The sequence below is a fragment of the Camelus ferus genome, chromosome 4 (genome assembly GCF_009834535.1).
Source record: "Camelus ferus isolate YT-003-E chromosome 4, BCGSAC_Cfer_1.0, whole genome shotgun sequence".
NCBI lineage: Eukaryota > Metazoa > Chordata > Mammalia > Artiodactyla > Camelidae > Camelus > Camelus ferus.
In genome coordinates, this window is record NC_045699.1 from 62,678,862 (window position 1) to 62,695,151 (window position 16,290).

A 16,290-nucleotide genomic window follows, 5' to 3' on the forward strand; every position below is an offset into this window, starting at 1 on the left:
TCCATCTCCTTTTAAAATTTCACTTACAGTCACAGCTGTGATGTGACTAACTCCCAAATCTCTCTCTCCTGTCCTGCGCACTCTCCCAAGCTCTCACCTTGCATTTCTAGACTATGGAAATTTCCACTCTTACTTACACATCCAGCTGAATTCAGCTCATCCCAAATTGAACTCCATCTACCCTCTTGAACTTATTCCTTCATTTTCTGTTCTTGTTACTACTACTGTCTTCCGAGGTATACACACAGCTAGAAACTACTGACCATTTCTGAAGTCTCCCTACTCCACATACCCAAATCACTGCCAACTCCTGGCAATTCTATTTCAATGGCTGCTCTTCCATTTAACTGCCCCTTTAAAAAAATCTCTACTCTTAGTATCCTAAATCTAGACCTATTTAAGCTCATCTAAACTGCAACAAGCTAATACTTCAACTTGGAAGCTCCAGATTTGTCCATGTCAAAGGGCATCAATAGAACTAGCAACATCTCCTAGGGGGAATATTTTACAAATCTGTAGGAAGGCTTCATTGTCACAATGGAAGGGACATTACTGGCATCTACTGGGCAGAGACCAGGAATGCCGAACATCCTGCAATGTCTGCAATGCACAAGAAGAATTGTCTTGTATTCCGCATGACATTCTTGAAGGTTCTACCAGATATTCTTAAGTGAAAAGCTTTTCCTTAGTTATCTGACTGAGCCTAAAACCTGTTTTTTTACAAAGCATACTTGCAATTTAACTGTATGCTGAATTTTTTCTGTGAGTGTTAACTACCAAATAAATTGAGGAAAGATGTACTTTCCTGGGAAAAACTGAGTTTTTTTCACCATTTGAAAAGATCATGTCACGGACGGTATCTGTGACATAAATACAACATTCTGCATTCATGGCTGTCATGTTCACAATGACAGTACACATAGATGTTGACATCTGATTACCACCTCCTAGCACAGCCATGCTTGAGCACTACCTGTTCAATGTGTATTTTTTTTTTCTGTTTCAAAGTATTTCATTAAGGTGCAAAGTATGGAATATATATGTCTGTGTCTATCAGAAAATGGATGTGTTTCTGGTCTTCAAATCGCCTTTGTTGGCTGTTACCCAGGTGGATACAGACTGAGTTAATTAAAAGAAGAAAATCATGTTGGAGAAAAGAAAATGTTTAAAAATAGCTACTTTAATTGCTTTTATTTAAAACCTGAGGGCTAGAAACAGTTATACCCCTCATGGGGCAAAGGAAGGAAACATCACATTTCTGAAACTCTCAAAGTCTAACACACTGGAGCATTACTGCAATGTTTTAGTGTTGTCACAATATCCTTACTCAAACATTTCAAATAGAAATCAAAGAGCAGCACACTCTTGATGTACTCATCACTGTGTGTGAAAAGAAATACTGCGATGCCCACTAACCAGGCTTAGTGAGGCGAGGACATCCCCTCAGAGTGGCAAGGCTCTTAGGTAGGCTGGGAACTGACAGTGACCATCCTCTAGGGGAGAGAGGCTGTGTTATTTGATTCAAAGAACCATGTAAGGGAGCAACCTGGACCTGGTATATTACATATTATTTTAAGTTGCAGTCCTCCTATTTCTCTTCTGGATCAGAGTTTGGGTATTACATTGATTTTAAAACTGTGTATGTAGAGATAAGTTACTTCTATGAATTTTACTTCAAGTTAGGAGGATATTGTAAAATATGTTATAAAAAGAGGACCTGGATCTGACAGAAATAAGAAACACTAGTTTACTTGAAGCAGAAAGCTCTGAATCTGGCCCTTTTTCTGTTCAGAAATCTTTCAGTTTACAGAAAACTCTCCAAACACATGTTCCTGGCATCCCAGTTGTGAAAACACAGTCCCAGCCTATTTCTTCAGATTATATTCTGAAAGTCTCTTAAGAGTTCCTACTTATATTCCAAGATTCTAGTCTAAATGGTTTTCTTTATTTTCTTCCATGCTTGGCCCTTTCCATGCCTTTTGAATGTTGATCTTCCTATTGGAAAGCCCTGATTGTGTATCTCAACTCTCTAAAATCTACACATTCTTCAAGACCCAACGTGAACAATGCTCTACCTTCCCAAATGGAAGAAATCATTCCTTCTTCTGGACAACTATATAATTTTATTTACCTCACACAATTCAACCACACCATTTTTTCGGTCAGTCTCTCTTTTAATTTGAGATATAACTGACATACAAAATTATATTAATTCCAGCTATGTAACAAAATGATTTGATATTTGTATATACTGTGAAATGTTCACCACAATAAGTCTAGTTAAATACATCATTTGATCATACCTCTTTAATAGCTCTTGTTTTTCTTATTCGACTTTAAGCCAGAGGTCACAATACAGCCATTTACAGACTGAATATGACTCAATCACAGTATTTTAAAAATTCGATTAATACTTAAAAATTAATACTTTCTAAAAAAAAAATCAGGGTATTTCACAAAAATCTAGATTTGGGGCTTCTCTTGAAAAGTCAGATCTGACAACTCTGAACCCAAATCCCACGTGGCAATAATTTATACTACAGTGGAGTAACAGCTACCCACTTTAGTGTTTCTATTAGCCACAGTTCACTCAGAGACTTTCACTTAACCAGGTTCCCTTCCTAATCCCAGTGTGTACGTTCTTCAAGAGAAGAACTGCATGCCATCACAGCGTCCTTCACACAGTAGGCATTTTATAAATAAATGTCTATTGAACAGTACAAAGCACAACAGGTTCCTTGCTTACCATTTCAGAAATAAGCAAAAGAATAACCAACTCATTCAATGTATACCATGTTAATTTTTATACCATCAATATTTTGGTGATACTGTTTCATTGCTTGCTCAAGGGCTAATCTGAGAGTCACTGTAAACCAAATTCACAATTTCCCCATTCACTCATAGTGAAAATACAAGCTCTGAAGTAACAAGATGACATGAACACATACTTAATTCTATAACAAATATTCCTCTCACTAGTAACAGTACCAGGGATGCTGCTTTAAACTAATGCTTTGGATCATTTTCAATGAACAGAGCATAATTTTCAATATGCAAACCAGGTGAGTGAGTTTAATCATATTAAAAATATCATAGTACATAGACCCCCCCGGGAGAATAATCTTAAAATGCAGGGTTGGGTCCATAGGTATGGAAGATCTTAACTGTTCAGGTAGTTAAGAAATCCAGTGAATGTATTCTGTGCCAAGTAACGGAGGTTTTCTAGCATTTCAAACACAAAGTTTAATGAGAAAAAAAATTGTTTTAAAGCTGGAGTTCGTTCTGAAAATGAGTCAACTGCCAGTACTGGCCTAAGTATATACATATGTAAGTGCCAAGCTCAAATGCAATATGGCATTTTAATCTTAAAAAACAAAACAAAACAAAAAAAACCTGCTGTTGATCATGAGCTGAAAAGGACACTGAAAAGCCATCACCACAGCTGGGAAAGTACATCGAAGTCTATACTTCCAATAATCAGGCTTTTATAGGACAGGGAAAATAATGTAAGCACAGAGTAATTTCAGGATGACAAAACCATGAGATGCCTTAAATTTAATGTTTACTTCATAAAACTGACAAAGTGTCAAGCATTTCAGAGAAAACGTACATCCACAACGAACAAAGAATTGCAATTTTAAAACAATCTTGAGAAATCATACCTCTCTTAACTATTACAAATACTAAAACTGAGTCTGGTAGGACTCTGAGGGGAGAAGCAGGTTACTTAAGGCTTTGCTGTGGGCACAGCATCAATTCAATATATCTGGAAAGGACACTAAGAGAAATCTATAAAATCATTCATACTTCCCAATCTTGTGGTTCTCCTTTGAGGCTTCTGCCCCAAATAATTCAAGGGGAAAAAATAATGCAAACAAAAATATTCATAAAAATAGAAACAACCTAAATATGCACTAATATGGAAGTGGCTAAATAATGGTGATATACTTACACAAAAGAACAGTACACACCATTAAAAATGACAACTATGTAGTTTAGGTAATGCTCAAGTGTTTACTAGAAATTGTCCTGGATGAGGAAAGAACACGGAGTATCCCTGCACTGTATGTTACATGCACTGGAAGTGAACAGGCATTGGGATCGCTGATGAGAACTGCCTAGAGTCGTTCTAAACATTGCGTACTAACAACACCTATCAAAATGGACTGCCTAAAACGTGGGCACCAATATAATCACATGTAGAAACACGTGCCCATTTTAACAGCAAGATACACATGATTTTAATGATTATGTTTGTTATAAAAAGCTACTTAACTATTTGCTGAATTTTAAAATATCCAACTGTGTTTTTTCCCACGCCCAAACTCTTAACTTCTAATTCCTCTTAGAACCACAGGATCTCAGAACAAGAGAGGTATCTCCCCTCTTATATTTTATAGACAAAGGAACAAGCATATAGAGGTTAAGCAATTCTTCCAAAATGACCTATCTGCTAGGACTAGACAGCAACTTTTCCACTATTTTTTTCCTAAAAAACATTGCTGACAGAAAAAAATAAATTAACCAACATGGAGGATTGTACATGGAAGAAGAGTAGAGAAAAAGGTAGTTACAGCTTTCTGACTCACATCACATTTAAAAGAATGTCTGGAGCTTTCTTCTAGTAAAATTTTATAAAAATAATTGTTTTAGAGTGAACGAGGATAAAGCGGGGGGTGGTCACTCAGGGGTGGGGGGATAATGCCATCATCGATATATCATATAATTAACAATTCCCATCCTCAAGCCTGAGGAGTAGTTTGTTCTGTTTGTAAGACTAAACCCTATGAAATTCAAAAACTAACAAAAATAAAAGTTCCAGGCTCTCTTACCTGTACAGAGAAGTCCATCTTTGTAGTAAAGTGCATACACTCTGGCACTGTGTCCAATTAACGATGAGGTCTCAAAGGCTTCGTGGTCCTCCAGTTGCTTCATTCTCAAAATAGCCTTCAAATAAACCTTCTTCCAGTGCAAAGCGTCCTGAACAGAATCATCTATTTGCCAGCCCAAATTTTTACAGGCAGTCTGCCACACCTCTGTACAGGCACTTATCACCTTATTCCACTGTTTAGAGACGAGGCAGCATGTGAGTAAAGTCTGAGGATCGAGCCATTTTAACAAATAAAAACTGAGCTCCAGGGGAAGGAGTTTGAGGAAATCCCGCTTGAGGAGAGTCTCCAGGTTATTGGAGAGATGCCTGAGCTGGACTGCCCCACTCAGACTAATCAGGTGATCCAGAGTTTCATTTTTCTGCAAGTCCGTCAGAGAAAGAAATGTAACAGAAATGTTATCAAGCCATGTCTCAAAGTCCTTTCTCTCCATAAGGTTATGGAAAAATTTACCTGTGGCACATCAAAATATTGTATTAGTTCTGCTCAAAAAGACCGTTCAAGCAAGACTAACAAATGACGTATTAAAAATTAGTGTAAAAAACTTGGCATTACAACTTTATGCTTTGTTACAACATTTTAACTTTACAGTTAATACACTGTATTTATCTGAGAAATTTCCATGCACATAAAAGAAAATACATTTGAGAAAACATACTTTAACAAATCATGACCTCTAAAACATAAGTCAATGAAACTTATGTGTGTGACTTGCTTCTTTTGAAGTCTAGCACATGCTACATGCATCTTTACAGTAAAAGACTTACAAAGTATTCATTCATTATGAAACAGTGTATTCTATAAAACAGAATCCCCATCAAAACTATCATAACAGCATTTCCTTAATACACTCTATTTAGGCACTAAAATCACAAAAAGAAGCACCAGGATGTGACGACCAGAAAGCAAATCCCCAGAGCAGTAACTTGCAACATTAGTTATCATGCTAAGTACAACCTGAGCTGATACCAGCATCACAGAACTGACTGCTGGCTTTTGCAAAAGATGTTCAGGCAAAAAAAAGGTTTGGGGAAGAAAAATAAGCAGGTGCAGTAAGTTATACGGCTCAGGTATTCTGGTTCTTCCACTTCCTTTATGGCACTGCCTGTTAGAACATGAATTACCAAAGGCCTCATCTGGCCTTACACAGCCTGTTTTTATGAGCTGGTGACAACTCTTATCCTCATGTGCCCCAGAGAGCCACAAGGGTCCTGGAGGCCTGCACAAATAAGACAAATTAGTAATCCTGATGCTTACAAAACACCCCCCCAAACGGGTACCATCCACTTTGCAGATGAGGAAGTTGCAGGTCAGAGAAGGTAACTGATTTGCCTACAGCCAAAAGAGCACTAAAATAGCAACAGAACAGACTGAAAGCCAGTACTCTCAAGATCAGTACTCTTCCAACCACACCAAGCTGTCTCTCTTTGAAGCCAGCTACCAGCAGGGGAATCGTAACTTGGTGATAAAATCTGGGAGCACTGTGCCTATCTGATTATACCCACCTTCCCCTTCACGGCTAACTGGAACAAAAACAAGTTTACAAGCATCTAGCAATACATACTATATTAAGGTGTCAACACACTCTTAATGATGGGGACTAAACTAATGGGAAAAGAGAAAAAAAATAAAGCAACTCCGTAAAGATCGTCTTTCCCAAGATGGGCCATGTTGGTAGGTATCAGTGCTAGATGATGGGTAGGTACGTGGAGGTTTTTTTCGTTCTATTTTCATATGTTGAAACATTTCCATGATTCAAAAAAAAAAAACTTTCCTTCTAATCTGATCAGTTTCCCATCAGACTGTCACACTAATTTAAAAACTTTTATGTCTAAAATAATGTGGAAGAGGAAAATAAATTCTTTACAATATATGTCACCTAGCCAGGTCTACACAAAGAGCCAGATCTCATCTTCCAACTTTGTTAATGTTAAGACATGTAAAAATCATTTTCATTAATTTCCCAATATCACATTTGGCAGGAACATTATCAGACAAAAGCAGGAGAAGCAAACAAACCTCTTCCAATAACATCATCTTTTGTCTAACAGTTTTGGTTTTTGAAACAGTGAATGGACTTTAAAATAACACTCTTTAAAGCCTCAGAGTTTGGGCTAGGTAGGATTTATTAATTTAAGGATTTACTTGGCTGCCAAAAAATAATCAGTTCACCAAAAGTTTTATCAACACAAGAACAAGCCTCCTTCTTTTCCTGAATCCTAACAACCTTCCATCTACAATATTTCTGAAAACATTTTAAAGAAATCATTCACAAAAAACAAAACAAAAAAACCCTTTTCTGTGAACATTCACAAAATGTCACAACTTATTAGTTAATTAATACTGGCCAATTACAAAGCTAACTAAAAACATCTGCCCAGAAATAATTTTCTACAGTGAAGGGGGGAGGACTTCTACCACACCCACACTCACACAAAGTATGCCACACACCCATCATAGAAATGCTTACATTTATATAAGATGCACTGTTACTTAAATGGACTAGAGGCAAATTTATAATACCCATGAAAACATTATCAGGGTCCCATCATTACCAAATAACTAAGAGATAGTAGACAGCATGCCAAATAACGTGCCCATGACACCACAGGGATTATGAGACAAGTTATCCAGTGAGCACCTTTTAAAAAACCAGCCATTTCTCACATTTATATATTTTCCTAACCCCTAAAAAGCATTTTTTCAAACCCTTACATTAGAGATGCCCTTTATAAGAGGCTCTTTTCTCAGTTCTTCATCTCTCATTGCCATGAAAAAGGCATCTTTTTAAAAATAAAGCAGGCCTCATTAACTCTGCAGAATGCACTATGAAAAAAATCAGTGTTTATTTCTCCAAAAAAAATGAACTGACTCTGGAGAGAACTTTCTTAAGGTCACAGGTCTAAACTGAACTCTTAGAGAGCCTCTAGGAATATCATGTGCTGGCAGCACAAGGCCCCACGGGGAAAACTTCAGGAAGTGGGATTTCAATTCAACACAAGGAGGAGCTTTTAAAACATCAGAGCTTTCCAATAATGGAACAGCCGCCTCCAGAGTAGTGAGCTTCCCATTCCTGGGAACAGTCAAGGACAGTTGGATATAGAGGCCAAATGAGGTAAATGACAATGCTTCGGAGTCAGTCAAATATTTCACTGACTCAGCCACTTCCTATGTGATCATCGATATGTTCAACGCACTTCTAAGCTTCAGTTTTGTCATCTGTAAAATGAAAGCTACCTCACCTTGAGGATTATGAGAATCAGAAACAGAGCAGGGAAAGGCTTAGCATAGAGCCCAGAAGAGTAGCTCAAATGGCACTTTTTGTTAGTTTTATTACCGTGAACAGCTGGCAGGAAAGCTCCACTAACATCCCTTTCAACTCTATATTACCACGAAGTTTCTCTTAAAATGGCTTAAAATATACAGAAAAAAACTCACTCAAGCTCTCAAACTTACAGGGAGTTTAACTGCATAATTAAGGGCAATTAAGACTATGACTTGAGGCTCTGATTTCCCACCAGGTGTATCTTCTCTACACCCTCCCCACGCTCCATAGTGTCTCGTGCATTTTTCCCCCCACTTCAGACTAAATATTAAACTTGACCTTCTGAGCTCAATATTAACAATCACAGAGCTCTGAAATGGGTGAAGATTCTTAAACTGGGAGATGAGAGACCTGGGTTTGGCCTCTGGTTCTGCCATTAACTCCCTATGTTCCCTTAGCCAACTCTCACATTTGCACTGGTTTTTAAAGACTCAAGTACTACTCGCAGATATTACCTCACTTGATTTTCACAACTTCATGGAAGGTATCAGAACTGCCCTTAATAAATGAGGAAATTTATGCCCCCCCCCAAACGGACTAACTGACTTTCCCAGGGTCCCACAGGAAGAAGCAGACTCAACATCCTGCCCAACCCCCACCCTCCCAAAACAAAACAAAATCTATACCCCTAGGTCTTATTAAAGACACAACATTCTAGATAAAACCCGAAGAACGCGTTTTCCTCTCCTCCCCCAGGACCTGGCCTAGTCAAGAATGAAAGCAAGATATTTGTCCTTGGGGAGGAGGCCTCATCTTCCCTCTCTTTTCTTATCAAATATAACCAGCAGTTAAGGAGTACAGAGACTTTGAAAACGTATCTATATAAACACATATACACAAAAATACCTTTTGAATATTCAAGAAGCTGGTTAACACCAGTAGCTTTCAGAGAAAACTGGAGGGCTGAGGGATAGGAGGGGCCCTGTTTGAATTTGAAACCATGTGGATGTCTCATCTATTAAAATCCACCTTCAGTTTTACGATGAATTTTTAAAAGCTCTGAAAGAATACAGTGTTTATAAAACACTCCGCGATTCCACTTGTTGCTGGGTGACCCTGAGCAAATCACTTCACCTATCTCAAGCCCACCTTCTTCACTTGTAAAATATAACCACGGAACAGCATTACCCGCGAGGGTTTTTACGAATAATAAAGACGATAATGCACGTAAAATGCTTAGTGCAGTACTCGCACACTGTAAGCTTACAAGAAATACCAGTTACCATCATCACTTAGCATTAATACTGTTATCTTTACTGCAAACAGCACCCCACACATACACACCTGTTTCCATGGCATACCCACAATTATGGCGCAGTCCCTCGCATTAGTACAGCGCTTTGTACTTCATAAACCACCTCTCCACACTTTTATCTTTCAAACTCACGGCAGGCCTGTTACATCATTGTTAACTCATTTCGCAGCTAAGGAAACTGAGGCACTAGGAGGCAGTAACTCCGAGACCCAATTCTCGCATCTCTAAAATCAACTCCAGATCCCTTCAACCCGTTCGTCGCTCCCAGGTATCCCACTCCCGGAGCCGTGTTCCGCGCAGCACTGACCTGAGCGAGCGCCCCGGGGCCCGGGACCTCGCGCCGGGCTCACACCGACTAGGCGCGCTCGGGCCGCCAGAGCCTCGCAGCGGCCGGGTCCGCTCCGCAGCCATGGCGCCTGAAGGGAAAGAAAGACAAACAGCCCGAGGCGCAGCAGGTCAGCAGAGGCGCGGGCGCCAGAGAATCCCCTCCCCGACCCGGCCCCGCCTCACACACAGACCTGGACCAGCGGCCGCTGCTCGGGGTCCGCAGTCTCACAGGGGAGCGGCTTCCGGTGCTGCCTGCGTCATCTCCGCGCGTCTCTCCGCCCGCGGCGCCCAGCGGACGCGGCTGCACTTCCGGCCCCCGCCTGGATGGGGAAGCGGGAGGGCGGAGGCGCGTAGAGGGAGGCGGAGCATGCGCAGGACAGCTTAGACCTACGGCGCCTGTATCTGAGTTTGCTTCCAGGCTGTAAATACAAATTTGTCCAGCGGGTTTATTATGTCCCTCATCCAATCTGATCCTGCACCAACTGTGCGGCACTTTTTCTTACTATGCTCACTCTATGGCGGAGAGAGGGAGAGGTGAAGATGTGTCCGAAATCAAACAACTCAGGATATAGACATAACATTTATATGGACAATAAGATATTTTATGTACAGTTAGTGGTAGAACACAGCGAAGGCTCCCTGCCTTCTGAGTACATCTGCAGTACTTGAAACATGGGAAATAAAAAGTTGACTCTTAGTGGTGGAAGCCAAGTATGGAGTCCAGAAAGTCAGGTCTTAAGAGAGCACATTTGATTTGGTGGACCGCAGGCAACCTCTCTGGACATCTAAGCCAGAGAATGCTGATGACACTACAAGAAAATATAGCGAGACATGAGTACTCATATTGGATAACTTTTATGAAACAGAAGGCAGTGCTAAGGTAATCAAGAAAACCAAGCACCCCTGACTGTTTGCAGCAAGTGGCCTCAACCCCAGTATGGTAGGATTTTGATGCATCAAACTGAAAATTCCAGATGGAGCTGCTCCAGAGACAATATTGTTTGACCTCTCATAGACAAAGAAAACAAATTGTCTAAGCCCAGAGGAGATCCAGGAGCAAAATTTATGGCTCTAAAAAATGAAAAGAAAATTGAAAAAAGAATTGTATTTAATTATACTCAAGACCTGTTTAATTGTTCGATTTAGTACATATAAAAATTCCCTCTCATATGAATTTTTTAGAATATATATTCCCACTTTATAAAAATCTCCAAAATTGCATGATGATTGTTGAGAAAACATAGCCAACTTTAAATGTAGTGAGTTATTCCTAGACCAATAATTCCAAAAACTGCTATGAATGGCAGGTAGGAATACCAACATGCAAAAAGAAAAACATGAAATACAGCCTGGCATAGGAACAGAACGTTCAAGACAACTGCTTATGAGGTGGGAAGCTCCATAAAAAAAGACATGGCAGGACCCCCAGGCAGGACCACTACTCTCCTGCCAGCACCATCCCGTTCCCTGGGCCAGAGGCTCTACCTCACTTTTTGCCTCTGAAACGGCTTACTTCTAGGAAAGTGGAACTTACCCCTAAAATTCTATTGGTTCCCTGAGCTCACTCTGATTGCTTATTTCCTTCACTTCTGATTGGTCCATTTGTAGTACTTCATGTGCATGGAGCTCACTCCTGATTGGTCCATTTCTACAAATCTTGTTTCTAATTAGTCAACTTTTGTTATACCTTATTTACATATGATGTTGCAAAGTGTAAACTGGCAGCCTATAAAAGGCTGTGTAAACCTACAGATGGGGTCCAGAGCTTGGAGTGTTAACTTTTGTGGGCCTGCTGGCATAATAAACCTGAGCTCTCCAACTAAGTGCTGCTTGGTCTTTCGCCTGGATCCAGGTTGCTGTCACAACTGAGCTATAACACATTTTTCTGCAACACTTATGTGACAGGAACATAAAAATATGCTGGATGTTCTTTCTTTCTTTCTTTCTTTCAAAATTAACTTGCTGGTCAAATGGCGTTTGGAGTAATTCCTACACATACACAATATGAAAATTGTACACATCAAATGCTTAGTTTCTCCAATTCAGGCTAAAATGGACTACATGTTGTTTTCCATTTTGAGATAAAATTGCCTGGGAGAGATAGTTTGGATGACATATAACTGATTTAGTAAAGTTCTTGCATAGCATATACTAGGAATTCAAAATCCTTCCCAATGAGATATACACCAAACCTCACCATATGTTTTTTTAAGTAGAAAAAAAATGCACCCCCAAGGGATGACGAGTGTCTCTTGATATATTGCAGTATCCCTACAATATCTGGTGCATGTGCATGTACCAGGGAGCAGAAACTACTCCAACTGTTTAGTTTCTTGAGATGCACTCCTTTGTGTGAGATGCTGTGGGGAGATGATATGGGTGAACTAACTCTTCTTTCAACTCCCATTCATTGTTCACAAGGAACTCAGCAAAAAGACAAGGGGTGGTTTTAAGAGGTACACAAAGTTGGAAGCACTTGAAGAGGTTTGCTTTCTCTTCTTTGTTCTGGATTCACTCTAGCTGTAACATGAGCAGCATTTGCTCTCCTATGGAACCAGCAGCTATTCTGGAACAAAAGCTCAGGTTGATTGGCAAGAAACCTTATCCTTAAAGTCTCAGGCACAAAGAACTGTACTTCAGTTGCTGTTGGACTGAGCGATCCTGAGATACATTTGGGCACACTTTGGCATCTGGACTCAATAATTCCTAAAGTCCTGAAATTGTTCGCAGACAACATGCAGGTAAGTTTCTTATAATCTTTGAAGCATTTTAGATCTATTAAAATAGGCTTTGAGGAGTCTGAAGTTTGTTGTGTGTGCAAATCATCAGAACTGAGGAAATGGAAAGGAGTTCGGATTACAAATGCAGGAGTTTGTTTTGCATTGTTATTTTTTCCTATTCAATAGGCATAGAAAAGTAAAAGATGGGGGTCATGATTCTCTACTGGTTAAGGTGAGCTTTTAAATCTGACAGATTTGAGTTCAAATTGTGGCCCTACTTCACCTTCTTACTCACTGGGTGATCTTGGGCAATTACTAAACCACTTGGCTGCTCAGTTTATGTTTGAAGATAACCTATGTGAAGAGGCTAAATAAGTTAAGGCATATAAAGTGCTTAGCATGTGCCTGGCCCACAGGAAGTGCTCATGGTAAGTGTCATTATGGGAGTCTTTGTTGATTGAAGCACCAAAGAATAGAGATTTAATTCCTTTAACATACCCTGGCTCTGTTATATTGCAATGTTGTATATGCTCTTCCAGATGGAAAGTTTCCATTTCCTCTGATGAGGTGGAGTAAGCTTGGCACAGGTTTGTGCTAGATCTCTGAAAGGGTGCTGTGCAGATAGCAGAAATCTACCCATATTGACAGACATGTCAGATGGAGTAGGGGATGTTGTCAAAACAGACAATGTGAGAATTCAGTATAAGACTACATTGAAAAGTCATAAAAGAATCTAAATGTTTGATAGTAGCCATTGTGCAGTGGCCAACAAAATCTACCACTCCATTGAAAAATAGCACTTGACCTTTGTAATTGGAGAAGAAACTGATCCAAGTGCTTCAGTTCCAGAAAGAACGTCACATATTTTCCTGTAGGCTTTAGCACAATGATGCCACTTGTTAATTTATATCCACATGTCTATGTCTGATTCCTCTTTGCTTCCCCAATGTCTAACACACTGCCTTGTATATAGTAAGCAGGCTTTCATCCCAACAAACAAGAAAACAACCAACTAACATTTTATTCAGTTTCCGCTTTGTGCCAAACACTGGACTCAGCAGCGCTGGAGAAGAGAGAGGCATGATGCTAGTTGTCTAGAAGTTCAGCGATCTAGTGAGAGAGACAGATAACAAAAATAAATAACGATGTATACTTAAAATAGTGTTGTAGGAGGTACATAGAGTCTTCAGTGGGGGCAAAAGCAGAAATGAGATGAAGCTTGAATCAGTGTCTGTTCTTTTCTTATTCAGGTGACATTCTGCAGACTTCGGACTCACCAATGGTGTTTCATTCTGTTTAATGTTATCCTTTTTCATGCCTTGCTTTTTGGGGCTGATTTTGTGGAAGAATATTTTCTGCATGCTTTGCCTTATGTGGATATGAAAGTTCTTGAAGTTAAAGATAAGGCAAGAAAATTGAACACAGAGCCCCTAAGAAGTAATCTTTCCAAATATTATATCCTGAGCCAGCCGGAGGTGTGTAAAGGGAAGAACATATTTTTGCTCTCTCTTATCTTCAGTAGCCCAGGAAATGGAACAAGGCGGGATCTCATTAGGGAAATCCTGGGGTAATGTAAGCAGTGTCCAAGGGCACCCCATTCTCACACTGTTTGCTCTGGGGATGCCTGTTTTGGTAACTACCCAGCAAGAGATAGACAAAGAGTCCCAAAAGAATAATGATATAATTGAAGGAATCTTCTTGGACAATGCTGAGAACCAAACTCTGAAGATTATCACAATGATGCAGTGGGCTGTGACTTTCTGCCCTAACGCCCTGTTCATCCTCAAGGCTGATGAAGAGATGTTTGTCAATCTACCAAGCTTGGTAGACTATCTTCTCAATCTGAAAGAACACCTTGAAGATATCTATGTAGGAAGAGTTATCCATCAGGATACACCCAACAGAGACCCTAATAGCCAAGAATTGGTCCCTTTTAGTGAGTACCCAGAAAAGTACTACCCAGATTACTGCAGTGGTGAGGCCTTTATCATGTCCCAAGATGTGGCTCGGATGATGTACGTAGTTTTTAAAGAAGTACCCATCATGGTGCCTGCTGATGTATTTGTAGGAATCTGTGCTAAGTCCATTGGCCTTAAACCCATCCACAGTTCAAGGTTTTCTGGGAAAAGTCACATCAGATACAACAGATGTTGCTATAAGTTCATTTTCACATCCTCAGAAACTACAGATGAAATGCCCTTGGCATGGAAGGAAATTAACAACGGGAAAGAATGTACACTCTTTGAAACCTACTACGGGCTCATTTCCTGCAAACTTCTGACATACCTTGACAGCTTTAAACGTTTTCACATGGGTACCATAAAAAATAATGCCATGTATTTTGGTGATTAGGATTTCTTTGTTTTTCTTTAAAAAGTCTGTTTTTAAAATTACTTCCTACCTTGTTATAGAATGTGCCCCTCCTTCCTTGTGTTTTCTGTAGTTTCTCTGAATGTTTGATTGTACTCAGCAAGTTGCAGTGTTCTTAAGTGCTCTGATGTACTACGTCATATTGAGATCTCATTTTAAAAAATTTAACTTGGTGTAGCGTGATTCTTTTCAAAACAAAATATTTTGCCCAGAAAAGAGAGAGCATTAAATGCAATTATAATCAAAAGTCTTGTTTCTCTTTACAATTAATGGATTTCTAAAATCACATTGTATAGAAATGTCACGACTCAGGGACAGCAGTGGTGACTGATTTTTGAGAATGCTCAGAATGAAAGGAAAACACTAAGTAAGGTTTTTAACAAAACGTTCATCTTGTCTGCAAGCAGGAAACATTCCAGTAGTCTGGGCGGTGGAATTTAAAAGTATTAGCTACCTAGTGTATATTAATTTAAATCTCACTAGTGTAAAGACTTGGATCTCTAACTTTTTGTGAAACAATTTTAATGAAGTCCAGTTAGGTGGTTTTTTACAAATGGGATGCAAAAAACACACGTTTCGTGTTATGTATACACTCTGTATTAGTTTCCTAGAGATATAGAGTATAACAAATGAGGTGGCTTAAAACAACAGAAATGTATTCACTTTCAGTTCTAGAGAATAGAAGTCCCCATTTAGGATGTCAGCAGAGCCCTGCTCTCTTTGAAGCCTGTAGGCGAGAATCCCTTCTTGTCTCTTTTAGGTTTTGATGGTTGCCAGCAATCCTTGGCATTCCTTGACTTGAAGACGCTTCACTTTAATCTCTGCCTCCATCTTCACATGGCCTTCTCCAGTGTGTCTGTGACTTTATATATAATGTTTCCTCTATGCTGTATCTGTGTCCAAATTCTGCTCTTCTTCTAAGGATGCCAGTCTTTGGATTAGGGCCCACCTTTATGATCTCATCTTAACTTGATTATACCAGCAATCAAACAAACCAATGACGTATTTCAAAATCAGGCCGCATTCATAGGTACCAGGGGCTAGGATTTCCATGTTATCTTTTGAGGGGATGCAATTCAACCCACAACACGCTTTCTGATTTCTCTTGTATGATGAATAGGCACTAGATCAGTAGTTCTAATTCTGGGGTTCTTGACATTTCAGGCAACCCCTAAGTAATACACATTGAAAATCCCTGCCATGGCCCTTATTAGATCATGTTTTTGGATATGTCACTAAATGATACTGAGCCTCAGTTAATGCACAAAATCAACCTTGCAGGGGCTATGTCAAATGTTTAGCATTGAATTTGGCTCATAGTGTTTGATAAGAGGAAGAGGCAATGTTTAAGAACATATGTTCTGAGTTAAATAGCTTTAGTTCAAATCTCAGTTCCACTTATTT

General features: G+C 39.5%; 2 protein-coding genes across 2 annotated transcripts in view; one reads left to right on the top strand and one right to left on the bottom strand.

Annotated features, from left to right (window-relative positions):
- FBXW2 (F-box and WD repeat domain containing 2) overlaps window positions 1–10,110 on the bottom strand; it is a 31,018-nt gene extending 20,908 nt beyond the window's left edge. The window contains exons 1-3 of the mRNA XM_032478316.1: window positions 9,988–10,110; window positions 9,777–9,885; window positions 4,833–5,342 (exon numbers count right to left, since the gene is read on the bottom strand). Coding sequence (XP_032334207.1) covers window positions 4,833–5,322 — 490 coding nt within the window. The 5' untranslated portion in view covers window positions 5,323–5,342; window positions 9,777–9,885; window positions 9,988–10,110. The remainder of the gene's footprint in view (window positions 1–4,832; window positions 5,343–9,776; window positions 9,886–9,987) is intronic.
- A 2,421-nt stretch (window positions 10,111–12,531) lies between these two features.
- On the top strand, window positions 12,532–14,878 carry LOC116663373 (putative UDP-GlcNAc:betaGal beta-1,3-N-acetylglucosaminyltransferase LOC100288842). The gene is given in 3 exon segments (XM_032479131.1): window positions 12,532–12,537; window positions 13,767–14,075; window positions 14,077–14,878. Coding segments are annotated over 3 exon segments (1,107 nt in total). The 3' UTR covers window positions 14,869–14,878.
- Window positions 14,879–16,290: the final 1,412 nt, after the last annotated feature.